This window comes from Python bivittatus, unplaced genomic scaffold (assembly GCF_059951505.1).
Source record: "Python bivittatus isolate LINGU-HERP-01145 unplaced genomic scaffold, Pbiv_v1 ctg000610_np1212, whole genome shotgun sequence".
Lineage (NCBI taxonomy): Eukaryota > Metazoa > Chordata > Lepidosauria > Squamata > Pythonidae > Python > Python bivittatus.
Genome location: NW_028277088.1, coordinates 31,124,930 through 31,140,872, shown reverse-complemented (window position 1 = coordinate 31,140,872; position 15,943 = coordinate 31,124,930). Strand labels below are relative to the sequence as shown.

The following is a 15,943-nucleotide window of genomic DNA, read 5'->3' as shown; positions in this document are numbered from 1 at the left end:
ATGCATCCTTGGCATTCGTTGGCAAGGTTGTGACTCCAGCCTGGAGGTCTTGGATCACACAAAGTCCACCAGCATTGAGTCCCTGATTATCAGAGCCCAGATGTGGTGGGTGGGACACATAATCAGAATGGACGACCACCGTATGCCTCGACAATTGCACTGTGGTGAACTGGAGTCTGGGAAGAGACCTCAAGGTCATCCACGCAAGTGCTACAAAGATGTTGTGAAGGAAACCCTATGCCACTGTGACATCCAGCCAAGGGAACTAGAAGCTGAGGCTGCTGACAGAACCCATTGGTAAGCCCAGTGCTATGAAGCTTCCACTGGCTTTGAAGACAGGCACTGCCAAAACCTGATGGAAAATCACAAGTGGCGTCAAAGAATAACACCCACAGTTATTGCAACAATGGATTTCCAATGCCCCCATTGTGGTAGACTCTGCGCTTCCAGACTGGGACTGCAGAGCCACCTCCATGTTCACAGATGAACTGCACAACAGTATGTCTTCTTTGAACCTGAAGGACTAGTAGTAATAGTAATAGAAGGACTTCAACTCCCAGAATTCCCCAGCCAGCATGGGGAATTTGAAAAACACTGACATATGAAACAGCCACAAAACTAGTTTTGAGAGAAAAAAATTGCAGTTAAAAACATAATGCCCTCTTTCCAAAGCTATAATTCAAATTATGAAAATGTCAAGGCATAAAACTCAGATAAAACTGGTTCCTTTGTAAAATATCTTCAGTTACCTAGTTAGCTCTGATCACTATATTTAAGGAAAGGATTTATTTATTTAAAAAAAGAGGAAAAATAGCTGAAACTGTCCTTTTGATAATCATGACAATCCCTCATCATGATTTTTTTTTTTAAATAATACATGGGAAAGCTTTCCTAAATTACATTCCTAACACCATTCCTAAATTACGTTCATTTTTGCTGCTATTTATAGCAATTAAGGGATCACGGTGCATGCTGATAGCAGGATTTGGCTCAGATATTGATTTATAAAACAGCTTTATTTGAGCTAAGCTGCTAAAGGGCTCTCGCTCACAGTCTTGTTAAAGTGCTTTCCTCTAATCCTTGAGGTCACAGAAAAACATGCTGGACCACTTGGAATGACCTTTGTTGCAAGTCCTTTTCTGCCTCGGTAACAAGGGCAGAGGAGTGGCATCATCCTTATGGATTTACTGGAGGAGAAGATATGGAAAACCACTGGTGCCTTTGTTTCTCTCCATCAAAATTCACCAGCCACTAGGAAAAACAGCCTCCCATCGCTCTCCCTGGCATGGGCTGGGGCTTTGGCTGAAGGCAAGAACATAACAGGATGTGAGGAATTTGGAGTCAAGCGCTCTTTCAGTTTTCCACAGGTATCTGTAATGGAGGGGGTTTCAGAAGAGTCTAGATGCTACTTGTGACTACATAAACATGGCTGCCGTTTTGATTATTTTTTATTTATAACCTTCCCTGTGGACATTCCTGTTGGTTTTCCCTTTTGTATGGAAGCCATAGACTGGGGAAGAGTTTTCCTTTTTTTTTTTGGCCCATCATTTCCCATTTCTGAATTTTTCACCCAGTGCTGCTGTTTGCCTGCAAGAAGATGAGTCCAGATGACATAGAGACGTTCTGTAACGATGTTTCTCAACCTTGGCAACTTTAAAACTCCTGGACCTCAACTCCCAGAATTCCCCAGTCAGCATGCCGGGGACTTGAAGTCCACAAATCTTAAAGCGGAGAAAGTTGAGAAACACTGTTGTATAGGACACGATGGACACCAGGCAACAGGTAGCATGTATCTCCCCACTCCCCACCCCCCCCCAGCTACTTTTATTCATATTTCTCCCAAGCTGAATGGTGAAGGATGTGGACTGGGGGGTGGGGGGTAGAGTACACCTTTAAATAAACCCACCTGTAAAGATCACTTTGCAAATCTCAATCTGAAATAGCGCATCTCCCTCCCAACTGATCCCTTTTTCCCCTTGTATGTTCTTTTATTTCAGTTTAACATATGAATGAAAGGAGCGGGGAGGCTTTCTTTGCTGGAGCCCAGACACTAGCTGCCTTTGCTGCACAGTCAGCAAGCCAGCCCAGAAAGCAGGTTGCCATGAAAATGTCTCGGGAGGAAGGCTTCTCCCGGCATAGAGACGATTTGCTGCATTTGATATGGGGAGAGCAGAGCCTGGCCTTTTGTCCTTAGGGAGGTGATGGCAAGAGGCCTGTTCACCTGTCCAGCCTGTTTGCTCAGCGGGGCAGCTCACAGAGTAGAGAACCAAGCAAAGCTTTACATCCTTGGTATGTGCTGAGTGTGGCTTGATGGCTCGGTGTGGCTTGGTATGTGCTGCAGTGTGGTTTGGGCTGCCTCTGCAAGGCCAGGCCCATTCTGATCGTCTGCCCCAGATACCTTATGGACACAACTGATTTCCGGTGGGCATGACAATTGAGAGCCTGGTTTGCCACTGGCAAGAGGCAGCGTCTTGATCCCTTGACAAAATTGCTCCAGTTAGCCAGTCCTGGTTGGCTTCTTCATTTTTGGAGGACTACCAGGAGATGGAGGCAGAAGCAATTCGTAGAGTACAGGTGAATAAATGACACTGATCAACTATGCGTTAAGTGCCCATGTTTGGGCCTACTCCATGGCGATAAGAGAATCGAAGCATTCTTACTTATTTGGAGGGCTAATTCCCTTCTGGGTAAGAGTCACTACCTGGCTGCTGTGACCAGTTAGCACATTTTGCTGGTAAAGTTGGTTGCATTCAAGTCTGGATTCCATTTCCTCTTTTTAGTCTGTAACCTCCGAGGAAGCGGTAGGGTGCTCTCTAGGATGTCCTTGGCTACCCGCAGGCTGGATTGTTGCCCTTCCTTGCTCCTTTAGGCAACTAGTTCCCTGGATCTGGGAGTTAGTGAATGATTCATTGTGGGATGGGGCAATGCTAGCAGCCCTTCTCCTCCCTGCATCCTCTATCAAAAGGCCTTCCTTGAATCCAGTCTCCAACCTTCCCTTTTTGGCAAAGGTTGTTGAAACAATAGTTCAGGGTCAACTACAGAGTGCCTTAAAGGAAGCAAATTATGTGGACCCTTACCAATCAGGCTTCAGGCCTGGGCATGGGACAGAGACAACCTTGGTCACTCTAGTATATGACTTTTGTGAAGACCTGGATAAAGGGTTTGGGAATTGAGGCGCTATTCTGCAGTAGTTCTTTCCTTAGTGGGCATTTCCAGGTGTGTTAATAGGGAGGGAATGGCACTATGGTTGTGCAAGGGTGGGTTCTTTCCCACTGTTATTTAATATCTATATGAAGGCACTGGGTGAGGTCATCAAGTGGGTTGGGGTTTGGCATCATCAGTATGCCTTACTTCATGACTCCCAGGCCATGCTAGAAATGCTGTCAAACTCTTGTCCTGGTGCCTGGAAGCTACGATGGTCAGGATGGGACAGAACAGGCTAAAATTGAACCCTAGCAAGTTGGAGCTACTGTTTGTACATTACAGTTCCCCTAATGTCCCAATAGTGACTCTGGGTGGGGTTGCCTTACTCCTGAAGGAGCAAGTCTGTGACTTCGGGGTCCTCTTGAGTTCATGACTCCTACTGGAACAGCAGCAGAAGCTGTAGCCAGAGGGGTCTTTGCCCAGCTTTACCTGGTGTGGCTGTTGAAGCCTTCCTGGGATGTCCAACATAAGGATATTAACCATACTTTTTAAAACATCTGTAAATAGTCCAATAAAACTTTAAAAGTTTTTTTTTTGTTAAATTAACCTTATTTTTATTTTTTGTTAATAATTTTATTGATGTTTTTAATAAACATAGTAAAAACTAATACAAACTAAAGTTGAAAAAAACATTCAGAAGGTGCAGATAAAAGAAAAAAAATAGAAAAAAGGCAACAAAGGCAATAATAAAAAAGTGGCGTCTTCATCACATTCAGCATAAGCTAATATACTAACTTCTCGCCCTCTTTTAAAGTTACAAATAAAGAGCTCTTCTCCCCATAGCCTTTTATCTACTGTATACACAATCCAGAAATCATCATCTTTTCAATCTTAGTTCAGCAAAACGTCCATTAGGAGTTACCAGAAATATCAAACAAACAGGTTAAATATTCCAACTTGATATTCCTTCTTTTTGCTCTACACAATCTTGACCTTTAAATCATTCCTTTGCCACCGTGGGGTTTGATCTTTCATCATTCTTTGGCACTTAAAAGGAATCTTCAAAGCTTTCACCAGCCTCCTTTGTAAATCCCATAGAGGCATTGTCCAGAATTTGTTGCAGCTTTCCACCTCCAGGTCCTTTCTTTCTTTGTCTTTTATATTCCCATTTTGGTAATCTCAATTTTCTTGCCTTCCATGCCTTCAAACTCTATAATGTCTATCAGGTAAAAGCTTTTTAAAGTTTTTCTCATCTTCTAAAATTTTATCCATTGAAATCTGTACTCTTTCTGAGATATTAAGTATTACTATTTCAGTCCATATTTCAAAAAACACTAAGATAAGGTTATAGCCAGCTTAGCCATTTTAACTCTTTTCTGCCTGGTCCTTTAGTTCACTCTAGTGTCCATTTGCAAACTTCATCAAGCCTCAGCTCCTAATATGGTTTAGTTCCATTTCAGTCATTTCCCACAAGTATATTATTTAATTATATACTTGTTTTTCAAATCTTACAGCAAAAATAACCAGTATTCCAAATTTCTCTGGTCTCCCACTCTGTTTAAAAATTTCTTAAATCAAAATCTTTCTTTTTCTTTTTTCTTTTTGCCAAGTGTGTATTATTTTAAATTAAGTCTGTTTAAAATTTCTTAAATCCGAAGAAGGGTAAAACTTATCAGGTGTCAAATTAAGCTCGCCGTTTTGAAGGTCTCTAATATCCATAAAGTGATTAAATTGAACATTTCCAAATGTGATTAGAATGTGAGTTCAGCTAGCTTAGTGTCCTTATGAAAGGCTCCACCACTGAGAGCAAAGGTGTCATCTCCTTCGGCTCCTGGCACTTAAACCAGCAGGAGTCTGTTTTACAGACTCCTCGCAAGGAGCTGCCATTCAGAGCACTCATGGACGATCTCCCAATCTCTCCTTCTCTGGAGAAATTCGAAGGACTGGTCTACTCTCCAGCCTTTCATTCTTCACAGCAGTTGTCTCTCCTTGTTCGTGGAGACATCTTCAGTCAGCCATGACTCACACCGGAAGCCCCAAATGAACCTTGTTTTTAGATAAGAAAGAAATTTAATGCTGCCTAAGACATAAGATCTCTGGTTTTGTAATACAGACTTCAATTCTCTGTTCCACATTTCTTGTATATTATCCAGGTTTATTTATTTATAAATTTATTTATTGTTGGCAGTATTTAGCGATAAGCCTAGCTTCTGTGTATAATAGATTCAATGCCAGAGGGGATTTCGAAGCAGCCAAAGCATCTGGACCAAACAAAACAAACATAACAAATGCTTCAATTAAAATTATTGTTATTCAGTTGGTTTTGGTGAACCACGTCATTAATAATTAACTAATGAAGAGTAATTATCCCATTTTCTGCTCATGTTTTCCAAAGAAAGGTTTTTCCAACCACATTTATAGAAGACTTATTCCAGAGAATCAATTTCCAGTGAGACATTTTAATTACTTATCCAATGACAAATGTGTCTAAATGCTTTCAGTGTTGAGGATTGGTGAGAACTCCTACTACACTTAGAACCAATGCTGATGGGGAATTCTGGGAGTTGAAATCCCCACATCTTAAAGTTGTCAAGGTTGAGAAACCTGCCACAAAGTAACTTTCCAGTTGGGCCCATAATGGTAATGTTCGGTATTATTATTGTTTCAATATATTACAGAAGTTTTACAAATACACCCAGTGATTTAATTTAAATTCAAACCTTTTTTTCATATGGAAATTGGTATTTGACCATTTCACAGAATTTAATTATTTGCTTGTCAATGTGTTGAAAATATCTAAGTAAAATTGCATAGTTCCCTCATCAATCCTGATACTCATTAATCTGTACTATACAATCTGAAATATTCATATTTACCAAAGTATCAATAATAATGGGAATAATTATCATCATGGATATAATAGAGCTTGAATAAAAAAACAAAACCCAGTTTTTTACATATTTCTAAACATACCATTATTACCAACTGGTAAAATACTAAATTTGTTTCTATTTACTATACATCCAGAGTATGTACTGTATTGCTGTATTATCTCTGCAAGCCTGGGTAGAGATCTTTGATAAACATTAGAAAGACCCCAATATATTATCTGCCTTAACAACTCATGTTCAGTGCTGCCACTCTAATGTTCTGAAACATCACCAGGTTATTGTATTAAACATGTCAAAGGTTCCAGCATCAAAGCAAACACTAAGAAAGATTAGAGGCAACTTTGACAAGTACCACATTGCATTTTAATTACAAGGAAAATAATACCACTGGTGATTATCTGAGAGGAGGGATTGGAATAATAATTTTTATGCAATAAATAGTTTAATGGAAATACATTTTCCCCTATCCTAAATATATTCCAAAAATTTAATTTTCAGCATATGATTTCTGTACTCCTAATGCGCTGTCTATAGATAGAAATTATTCAGAGACTTGGAAGAAACTTGTATGCTGAAAAAGAATTGGGTGTTCCAATGCTAATCAGTACTCAATATTTCTTTCTCAAAAAGTTTTGCAATGACAGGAAAAATAACACGACAGATTTTTTTCTATTTCTGCAGCAAATATTTAATCATTAATTCAGTTTTGCCATATTATTGTTCAGTGACTGTATGCTTATTTCACTACTTCAGAGATTCGCAGCTTTTCTTACCACTGAGGTCTTTTAAGGTTTGTCATTGTCCCTGAAGTGCTAACAAGGACAAGGGAAACCTCTTGTCTTTCCACAAAATGAAACCCAAGTGGATAGGTTCCACATTGACAGAAGCAGGAAAATTCAGTTTCATGTTTACAAAGCAAGAAGACCTGCCACCCTATACAGGTTCATTATGATACCTAAGAGATCTAATATTTGACTAGCTAGTATGCCATATTTTATCTGACATCCAATTCATCCTAAGAGATTTAATTGTAATCTGCAAACTCTAATGTTATTAACTGCTCTGTATTAGTCCATAGAAAAAACTTTTACAAGTGCCTTACTCTATCATTCTGACCATAGAGCAGATTATTTTGAAAAAAAATGGAATAACCAAGATGCCTTTCCCATAGATATATGAGATGTTATGGGATATCATGACTAAAAATACTATTTATACTCAGTTTTTAAAAAAAGAATTAAGAATTCAGCAAAAATTGAATGACAGGTACAATCCTACAGCCTCCAGCTGAACAAAAGAATTACCTATTATATACTTAGAAATGGCTTATCACTTTCCACAAAATAAATTGTATTGTGAATGCTTTAAATAGCAATAGCCAGTTAACTTGAAATAGCGTCAAAAGCAGCATTTCACTATCTGCTCTTAAATTTGCCAATTCAGCTATGATGCTTAAAAGTCAAGACCACCATCTGGTGGCCAGTTGTAAACCTCACAGACACTGCAAAAGATCCACTTCTTATAAACTGATACCTATATAAATTTATGCTGAACTTCTCTCACCTAACTTCTTTTAATGTATAAATCATAATTTCTCCAAAACACCACAATGTATTTGCTTCAAAACTTTATTCAGGTAAGTTTAATACTATTGCTCCCAAAACAGTAAGGAATCAAACAGAATTACAAGTAATTGAGCAACATTTATGTCAAAGTACAAGCAACAAAACAATTCCAGTTAACAAATTATGGGAACTCTGGTCTTCCAATGTTAGTTTAAAGAACATAATTTTGGAATTCTCTACAGCAACAAGGGAAGCTTCAGTCTTGTATTTTGTGGTTCTGGAAGACAAGTGAAAAGAAGACTTGACAGCAGATAAATTTTAACATGCACAAAACTGAAGCTACAACTTAGGTCAAGCACTGATATTCCTCAATATATATCACACTTGTTTAAAAAAAGATATCAAATGCCAAAGCAGAAAACTTATGTATATAACCTTTCAAGATACAGTACATTTGTATCTTCTGCTGTTTTTAATATCACAAGACTGAAAAGGCTATCTTGGGACGTCCAGGTTATGCTGATCTTATTTAATGTGAATTTGCATTCTGATCATACTTACAACCATCTGAATCTCTATTCGATGAAGGTTCTCTCTTGTTGTCCTGCCTTTCATCAGACACAACAGCATCTTCTGTTCTCTTTTCTCCGTGGTCATATTCAGTGAGCTCACTTTCCAGTGGAACTGAAATCATGTCAGGTGACAAGAAGCAGTCAGCATTCAACATCTGTTCTGAAGTCATTCGATTATTACAGCAAAGGAGTTGTGAGAGCAGAGATTTAACTTTATTATCCTTGAAAAGGAAAGAAAAAGGTCAACATGAAACATCACTCAATCATAACGCCATCATTCAAATCAATACATAGGAATATTTGGTTTGCAGACAGCATCTCATTATGTGTCCTGAAGTCAAAACTATATACTGGGTGGTCCACTGTAGCGGAAGGGCAAAATTTGCAAGATAGCAGCTATGGCATCATGTTCACACACACCTTTGATCATGATGTCACATCTACCATCTTGAAACTTTGAGCCTGTCCTGCAGACTCCCCTACTGTACACACTGCTTTTAGGACAGTGTTGTCCAAACTTGGCCACTTTAAGATGAGTGGACTTCAACTCCCAGAATTCCCCAGCCAGCTTGGGGTGGGGAATTTTGGGAGTTGAACTCCACTCATCTTAAAGTGGCCAAGTTTGGACAACACTGTTTTAGGAAAACAAAGGCTGTTCACCCAGGCCTTTAGTGAGGGAGAGAGAGGGAAAGCCCTTGCTTCATTCCATCGGGTCTGTTGCGCTTGCCATCTTTTATCTTTTTCTTTTATGTTTTATTGATTTTATTGTAATTTCTTTGATTTTTTTGAGCCGCCCAGAGTCACTGAGAATCAGATGGCATACAAGTTTAATAAATTATTGTTGTTGTAAACTGCAAATTCAGAAAAAAAGTGCCATAGAGTAGAAACTCAGAACAATGAAAAAAGAGAACACCACTAATACAGAAACTATTTTTTGTATACCAAGCAGCTAAAAGAAAGAGTAAGCCTCAAGAAAGAGTAAACCTCAACTTGGTTGGGTATCCTATACAGTGACACTACCGAAAAAGCTCCACTCTTTGACTCTGCCTCCCACACTGAAAATACCCATAAGCAAGGCCTCAACTGCTGAAGTGAGCGCACAGGAAAATATAATACAAGGTTTTCAGATTTTGAACAACTTCCAGGAGAGAAAGAACGAACTTTCCATGGAGTAAAGGGGGAATGTTTGCTCTCACTTCCACTGCTGTAAAGCAACGTTTCTCAATCTTGGCAACTCTAAGAAGTGTGGACTTTAACTCCCAGAATCCCCAAACACCATGGCTGGCTGGGGAATTCTGGGAGTTGAAGTCCACACATCTTAGAGTTGCTAAGGTTAAGAAACACTGCTGTAAAGCTTAGGAAACAAGGAGGAACACCAAGCCCTTCTTTTTCTTCCCCAAACTCTCCACCAGGGAAAAACATGATAGTTTCTCACCACGAGTTGGGTATGTGCAGTGTATGGGAACTCAAGTACGGGAAACCCTGTAGACTTTACATAAGAAGCTTACAAGGAACTGCCCCTGAACTATTATCCATATACTTGTTAACACGTACGTTTATAAACCTTTCTTTTGGTAGGAAAGCAGCAGCTTTCTAATTATGGTTAAAATATCTTGTAAATAAGTGAACCAAGAGTCAAATACACACTGATAACCCCCATTTTAAGAAAGCAGATTATTACAAACTCCCAGTCATGGTTAACAAAGCAATGCTTAAATGAGTGTTTTGTTGGTAAGAACTGTCTTAAAATGAAGTAAACCTGAAAATCGCTATTTTTTGTCATTACTGGCTGTAGAATTCAAAGAACAGCCTACAATATTAAAAAAAAAATTAGCAGATAAATTGTTGGAGATATGTTTCAACTGCTTCTTTTTGGTACGTTAGAAGCTATTCAAAATTATAGAAAAATTGCCCCTTTTAAGTAACATAGTTGCTTTCAGTTGCTTTTGTTTATGCTACAGTTCACTGTCTATGAAACAACATGAATCTAAAAAAGGACAACTAAAAATTAACATGATTAGTAAAATCCTCTGGTGGGAGTAAAACATGCATTAAAAAACATTTTGTTGGAAGAAATGCAAAACAAACTATTTAAGCTATGAGGAAAAAAATCTAAATCCCATATTAAAGTAATACTTGCTCAAAAGTCACAAAATAAGTAAATATGTTTATCAGGCAAGAGGTTACAAAAAATCTATTAGTCCCAATAACTGGGACTAATATTATCAGGACAATGATTGGGACTAATATTTATTCTTATTGAAAGCACTGGTCCACCTAATTTGGAACTGGCTTTTGGCATCACGGAGGTACCAAGCACTGAATTTGAGAACACTGGGCACCAATGATATGCATTATACTAGCAAAACGTGGTCGTACTGTGAAGACAACTTGTGTTCACAATTCTGTGAATTCCATGTCAGGCAGACTGCAGATATTCACTCATCTCAGGCATGCAAACTATGCCTGCAGGAGAGATGATTATATTATCTGGCTCATGTGCAAACTCAGATTTCCTACCCAACCACCCCTTGCTAGACAGACAACTGGAGTTTCTTTTGAAACAAGGATAAGCTGCTAGACACAGGTGGGAAACAGTGGAGTTTAACATTTCCCCACAGACTCAGGAAAAAAAGAAATCCAGGTGAAGTGGAAGCAGGGGAATTCCTGTTTCAAAGGTCTTGTTTATTTCTCTAGAAAGAGGGTAGCATTTAGGCAGGATTATGCACATAGACCCTTGCGTTATTTTGATGTGTGTGTATGCTACAGTGGGGCAAAAAGTATTTAGTCAGCCACCAATTGTGCAAGTTCTCCCACTTAAAAAGATGAGAGAGGCCTGTAATTTTCATCATAGGTATACCTCAACTATGAGAGACAAAATGGGGGAAAAAATCCAGAAAATCACATTGTCTGATTTTTAAAGAATTTATTTGCAAATCATGGTGGAAAATAAGTATTTGGTCAATATCAAAAGTTCATCTCAATACTTTGTTATATATCCTTTGTTGGCAATGACAGAGGTCAAACGTTTTCTGTAAGTCTTCACAAGGTTTTCACACGCTGTTGCTGGTATTTTGGCCCATTCCTCCATGCAGATCTCCTCTAGAGCAGTGATCTTTTGGGGCTGTCGCTGGGCAACATGGACTTTCAACTCCCTCCAAAGGTTTTCCATGGGGTTGAGATCTGGAGACTGGCTAGGCCACTCCAGGACCTTGAAATGCTTCTTACGAAGCCACTCCTTCGTTGCCCGGGCGGTGTGTTTGGGATCATTGTCATGCTGAAAGACCCAGCCACGTTTCATCTTCAATGCCCTTGCTGATGGAAGGAGGTGTTCACTCAAAATCTCACGATACATGGCCCCATTCATTCTTTCCTTTACACGGATCAGTCGTCCTGGTCCCTTTGCAGAAAAACAGCCCCAAAGCATGATGTTTCCACCCCCATGCTTCACAGTAGGTATGGTGTTCTTTGGATGCAACTCAGCATTCTCTCTCCTCCAAACACGAGTTGAGTTTAGACCAAAACGTTCTATTTTGGTTTCATCTGACCATATGACATTCTCCCAATCCTCTTCTGGATCATCCAAATGCTCTCTAGCAAACTTCAGACAGGCCCAGACGTGTACTGGCTTAAGCAGGGGGACACGTCTGGCACTGCAGGATTTGAGTCCCTGGCAGCATAGTGTGTTACTGATGGTAGCCTTTGTTACTTTGGTCCCAGCTCTCTGCAGGTCATTCACTAGGTCCCCCCATGTGGTTCTGGGATTTCTGCTCACCATTCTTGTGATCATTTTGACCCCACAGGGTGAGATCTTGCATGGAGCCCCAGATCAAGGGAGATTATTGTATGTCTTCCATTTTCTAATTATTGCTCCCACACTTGATTTCTTCACACCAAGCTGCTTGCCTATTGCAGATTCAGTCTTCCCAACCTGGTGCAGGTCTACAATTTTGTTTCTGGTGTCCTTCAACAGCTCTTTGGTCTTGGCCATAGTGGAGTTTGGAGTGTGACTATTTGAGGTTGTGGACAGGTGTCTTTTATACTGATAACAAGGTCAAACAGGTGCCATTACTACAGGTAACAAGTGGAGGACAGAGGAGCCTCTTAAAGAAGTAGTTACAGGTCTGTGAGAGCCAGACATCTTGCTTGTTTGTAGGTGACCAAATACTTATTTTCCACCATGAATAAATAAATAATTCTTTAAAAATCAGACAATGTGATTTTCTGGATTTTTTCCCCCATTTTGTCTCTCATAGTTGAGGTATACCTATGATGAAAATTACAGGCCTCTCTCATCTTTTTAAGTGGGAGAACTTGCACAATTGGTGGCTGACTAAATACTTTTTTGCCCCACTGTACTTAAATATTATTTCATATATTTCTATAAATCAGGAAATAGCATATAATTCCAACAGTTGTCAGATATTTGGATTGTACTCCTGAGTCTAGCAATATGGACCTTAAGTAAGCATTTTCCTTGATGAGCTGGAATTTTGTAAGACCTAGAGTCAAATAGTAAAACAAGCAATTTCTTAGCAAAATCATAACATCTCTGCCTTATGATCTAACTGGAACATTATGTCCTATTTTACATTTTCAGTTTGTTTTTTAACCAAGCTACCAGTTGTTGCTTCCCCATAAATTGGGTAGCTCTAGAAGTTATATTCCTTTTTAGCTTTGGGCATTTATATTTTGATATTTAAATTTAAATAAGGTTTTTACATTTGATTTGTTTCTTTTTTTTTTAATAAATTTGATTTTGCTTATCTCTTGTAAGATTGGTCTACCCAGATTTATACTAATCTCCAAATCTCCAAAGGAGAGGCATACTAAGTCTGATACTACATGTAGAATCCCTATGAGTATTGATGGCCTTACCCCATGAGTTTTTCTAATCCCTTTTAAAGCAGAATAAACTTTGCATCGCCCAAGTTCTTGTGATATTAAAGGAAGAAAAAACATTCACTTTCCCAACAACATGCGTAATTTTGAATACCTCTGTTATTCCCCTCATTTGCTTGGCAACATTGTAACCTTTTCCCACTGAGTTGCTCCTATTTATTTTGGCTGCATTTCATTTTTCCAGAGCCAGTGCTTATGTGGCATACTCAAATTAGTTAGCAGTACTTGAACAATATGTAGCCCGTTGTCCTTAACACTTTACACTGATATTTCCATTTTCCTGGAGATCAGCAACAGGAAAATTTTAAAAAAGGTCTCGTATAAATAGTTGCTATACTTCACTTTATGCCACTTACACTGTTTAAATGTCTAAATTATTATTATTTAACATTCATTAAAAAAGCAGCCAATTCTGAATTAAACCTGAGATATTTCAGGTTGAAAAAAAAACATACCATATTAAGGCCATCCATTTGAGGAGTTCCATCTCTGTTTGTTTTCAATTCTTGCTTTCCAACAAATAGCTGCAATTTTAAAAGTTGACAAAATTACTCTCAAAGATCAATAAACTGAACACTGCAACTCCTCAAATGTTTTCTCCCCCCACCTACACTCCCTCAGCACTGAATTTCCTGCCTACTCTCCATTCCATACACCGCTTTTCTCTCCCTTCCTCTAGTTCTACTCTCCTATCTACTTTCCACTTCTTCTTTCCCTCTCCCAGTGTTCATCTCCTGTGCTAGACTTCTTAGGCATGTGCTAATTCCATTCAGAGCTCAGGATGGCTCAAAATGAACCATCCTAGCACAACCTGGTAAGATGACCAAACAATGTAACAAAAAACCACAGTAAACACAACCCTATTTAGGAGTTATGAAAACTGTAGCTATTTAACCTTCAGATTATTTATTTTATTATATTGACTGTCATCATTTTTTTAATGTTTTCCCTAAGGGGCACCTTATAAATCCTTTAGGCAAACACAAAGGTATCAAAACAGGAGCCAGATGCTTTATATTCGGATACAGAAATGCATGTGACTGAAGGCTTACATACCCAGTAAAGCAGGCAACCAAAAGCATACATATCTGAAGCTGGAGAAGGCGGCCGACCCTCTTTTAGTTCAGGAGAAGTTAAACTCAAGCCATTCAAAGTCACGGAATTTGACAAAGCACGCTGACTCTAGAAGTAAAACATTCCAGAACTTAGTACAGAAGCTTTGACTCCTCATCCTCACTCCTCATATTGAGGCCCTGATATGTGTCTGTTGGGGGGGGGGGAGTTATATTGTTATTAATTTGCATAGGCAAAAACCTCCCACCCCATTAGCAGTTTCCTCCATGCAAATAGCAGGTTAGAGGGAGTCCAGTATGGACTGGAACTGCAGCTGGGTGTGACAGTGGTAGGAAAGAGATAAATCCTTCCGAGGTCCACATTAGGGGCCCATCTTGTTTGAGTCTCCTATGCTGACCATTTCTGAAAGAAAAATAATGTCAAGGAGAAACTGCTTGATTAAAAGGTAGCATACAGCTTGAGCTTCCCATGCCAGAAACTCTGCACATTCTGCAGTGAGTTGCCATGTTTATATGCCACCTTATCTCTCAACCTATGGTCCCTATCTTTCCAAAATTCAGGAAGTTCTGTTAATGAGATCTGTGGTCCCACAGCTAAACTCATTATTCATATGCAAACATGAATAATGAGCATGTGGAGGATGCACACGTGCTACTCAAGACTTTGATTATAACGACAGCACAGTGGAAGGCAAAAGACATAGACAAAGACGATAATCTCCTCAAGAAGCACTCCCCCATTTAGTAATAATTACAACATTTGCAAAAGTACTGGTAATTTTGCTTGCAGCATTTTAGTAATCTTGAGTATTTTAAAAGTTGTTCTGCATACAGGACTAAACAACATAACACCAGACTGATATATGTATTTTAAGAGGGATTCCAATGTCAATACCTACTAGTTATTTTACACAGATAAACTGAGAGTAATTTATATTCTAAAAATAAGAAGATGTAGCAATATGTTTCTGTATGATCCAGATTTAATATGTTTAAGAATTGATTTAATTTTGTATTAATTTTATATGGATCTTTTTTCATTTTCAAATTTATTTTAATCACTGTAATGCATGCATTCTTTTATCATATTATCACTGATTAACTTATTCTGTGTTATACTTTACTAATAAGAAAAAACCAGCATAATACCAATATCAAAATACTATACTGAGTAACTCCTCAAATCCCTTGGATTTTATATAGCCTCAAAAAGTGGAAGTATTCATGCTATTAATTTACACTGTGCAAGTCCTGGTTATTTACAATGAAAACATTATTGTTTACCTCGGATTTTGTGAAATCAAAATCTCCAACAATTCCCTGTTCTCTGTTCATTGCAAATATGTTGTTTTCATGCAGCGATCCGTGAATTATATCAGCTCTGTGTAGTGCACACAGACCATGTGCTACTCCTTTCATTACTTTTAATGTTTCCTAGTTAAAGTGATTACAAAGAAGGTCCTATGAGATCAGACCCAAAATATTCCCAGAAGCATTTCAAAAATGCTCATTGCACATCCAATTAAAAAGCAAGAAAAAAACACTTTCAAAACTCCTGTCAAACTGGATTTATAATTTACCATGTAGGATTAACTTTCAATAAATTAATTAATCCAGATTGCAGAGTTAGATGTTTTGTCAACAGTTGTTTTAAAAGCAATGACTGAATTCCAAATGTTTGAACTATGCTGGAAGCCATACAACAGAATCCTTCTGTTAATTCCTCCATCATTCTTCTGGGGAAGGGGATCACCATTCTAATAACTAATGCTAATAACCAGACAAGGCATAACGTG

At 38.6% G+C, this 15,943-nt stretch overlaps 1 protein-coding gene across 2 annotated transcripts in view; it reads right to left on the bottom strand.

Moving 5' to 3' along the window:
- Window positions 1-6,427: 6,427 nt before the first annotated feature.
- Window positions 6,428-15,943, bottom strand: part of STK31 (serine/threonine kinase 31) — a 46,707-nt gene continuing 37,191 nt past the window's right edge. Inside the window, exons 20-24 of one of the 2 annotated variants that reach the window (XM_088150685.1) lie at window positions 15,432-15,581; window positions 14,131-14,256; window positions 13,530-13,598; window positions 8,162-8,284; window positions 6,428-7,877 (exon numbers count right to left, since the gene is read on the bottom strand). In XM_088150685.1, the coding sequence (XP_088006811.1) occupies window positions 7,857-7,877; window positions 8,162-8,284; window positions 13,530-13,598; window positions 14,131-14,256; window positions 15,432-15,581 (489 nt within the window). In that variant the 3' untranslated portion in view covers window positions 6,428-7,856. Of the gene's footprint in view, window positions 7,878-8,161; window positions 8,394-13,529; window positions 13,599-14,130; window positions 14,257-15,431; window positions 15,582-15,943 lie in introns of both variants that reach the window. The other variant, XM_007425715.3, reaches the window with a different exon arrangement.